The 2,206-nt window shown below is 47.6% G+C and overlaps 1 protein-coding gene across 1 annotated transcript in view; it reads right to left on the bottom strand.

Moving 5' to 3' along the window:
* The window catches only part of LOC106536865 (mast cell tryptase), a gene marked incomplete at its 3' end in the record, with an annotated part of 7,522 nt that overhangs the window by 1,315 nt on the left and 4,001 nt on the right, over positions 1 to 2,206 (bottom strand). Inside the window, 1 exon segment of the mRNA XM_014034206.1 lies at positions 1,862 to 2,021. Within this exon segment, the coding sequence (XP_013889660.1) occupies positions 1,862 to 2,021 (160 nt within the window).

A 2,206-nucleotide genomic window follows, 5' to 3' on the forward strand; every position in this document is an offset into this window, starting at 1 on the left:
AGCACTAGCAGCGCTAACAATGCTAATAGCACAAACCTGGCTAACAGCACTAACAGCGCTAACAGTGCTAATAGCACAAACCTGGCTAACAGCACTAGTAGTGCTAACAGCGCTAACAGTGCTAATAGCACAAACCTGGCTAACAGCACTAGTAGTGCTAACAGCGCTAACAGTGCTAATAGCACAAACCTGGCTAACAGCACTAGTAGTGCTAACAGCGCTAACAATGCTAATAGCACAAACCTGGCTAACAGCACTAGCAGCGCTAACAGTGCTAATAGCACAAACCTGGCTAACAGCACTAGTAGTGCTAACAGCGCTAACAGTGCTAATAGCACAAACCTGGCTAACAGCACTAGCAGCGCTAACAGTGCTAATAGCACAAACCTGGCTAACAGCACTAGCAGTGCTAACAGCGCTAACAGTGCTAACAGCACTAACAGCGCTAACAGTGCTAACAGCGCTAACAGCACTAACAGCGCTAACAGTGCTAACTCTGAATGATGGACAACTTTTATTTGACTGAACAAAACAAAGCGTTAACCAAGAACTGGAGGCTGTTTGACAGAAACACTCAACTAATCTGACGTCACAACATCTACTGTGACACGTGCACCCTCTGCTGAAACAGCTGCACTGTCCTCCACACTGCTGCCCCCAGAACCCTGTCCTCTGAGGACTTTAGTCTCATCTCTGTCCTCTCAGGGGTGGATGCGTGCTCATGTGGGTGTTGGACGTTTGTTTTCACTCACACCTGTCTGAGTTCCTGGGAAGCCCCGCCCACTGTGGGACACATGACTGCATGGGGTTCCTTCCTGCTGGAGTCTACAGTCTGATCCAGTCTTATTAGTTCACAAATCTGTGGCAGTTAAAGCTCCACACTTTACTGAACATGGACTCCTCCGTTCAAAACGTCTTTTTAAATCTGAGGTTTTGTCGCTCTGACTCCAGGTACAGGAGTTAGTTTTGGGGTTTTTGTTTTGTTTTGTTGAAGCGAGTGGTTGAAGCAAAAAGTAGCATGTGAGTGCTTTCATCATACCAAACTGCAGCCAGTCACAGTCAGTTCTGAAAGGTTCTGGCAGCAGATGGAAGCTGTGAACATGCAAACTCAACAACGACAGCTGATCTCAGCAGTTTGACGGAGCATGAAGAGGCACAGCTGCAAACTTGAGTTCTGCTGATTCAATACAACTCACCTCATTTCTGAAAGCTCATGTCTGAGCGGGATGTCACTGGCTCCAGCTAAATAGACCAGTCTGAGAGCCTAAAGGCTTCATCTCATCATTATTCTCACCATAGCCCCCCCACCCCCACCCTCCTCCTCCTCCACACGGTTCCTCTCTACTGTCCAGATGAGGAATGAGCTGGATGGCAGCAGCTGAAATGCTGTGCAGATTACATTTCAGAGTCAACTAGTAAAACGGCCTTTTTATTGTCAGAAGGAGAAAAGCCGATGTAGAGTCTTGCCTGCCTGTTCCTTCTCTCCGTGTCTCATCAGACTGGTTTTACAGCTTTGTCTAAGAAATTTAACGTTTTTACAACATAGTTTTGTCTTTTTTGTTGCAGTGATAAAACATACTGAACAGCCTGTACCTGTTTCTGTTGTCACCACTGAGATCTGTGTCACATTCACTGACTGTCTGTACTTCACAGGTCTGTGTCACGTTCACTGACTGTCTGTACTTCACAGGTCTGTGTCACGTTCACTGACTGTCTGTACTNAACAAAACCCCCCCCCCCCACACACACACACCCTTGGAAAGTGTGCAGGAAGTCTTCTGTTCTTTACCCCTGAATCTAAGAACATCTGATTTGGTTGATTCTTCATCAGATCTTCATCAGTTCTGCTGTGTTTGCCTACCTGATCCTGCAGTGAGCAGCAGTCATCACCCACAGGTTGTTGATGAGAGACCCTCCACAGAAATGATACGTGGTCTGGAGGCTGACCTGCCAGGGCCAGTTCCCTTCAGGAGCCACCTGTCCTCCAACAATCCTGCTGTTCAGAGCTGCTTGACCACAATCTAAAGAGAGACCGAGGTGAAACTCTGGATCACATGGTCAAACACCTGTCTCATTCTGAGACCACCTGTCTCATACTGGGACCACCTGTCTCATACTGGGACCACCTGTCTCATACTGAGACCACCTGTCTCATACTGACACCACCTGTCTCATACTGAGACCACCTGGGACCACCTGTCTCATA

Source organism: Austrofundulus limnaeus, unplaced genomic scaffold, assembly GCF_001266775.1.
Source record: "Austrofundulus limnaeus strain Quisiro unplaced genomic scaffold, Austrofundulus_limnaeus-1.0 Scaffold2010, whole genome shotgun sequence".
Lineage (NCBI taxonomy): Eukaryota > Metazoa > Chordata > Actinopteri > Cyprinodontiformes > Rivulidae > Austrofundulus > Austrofundulus limnaeus.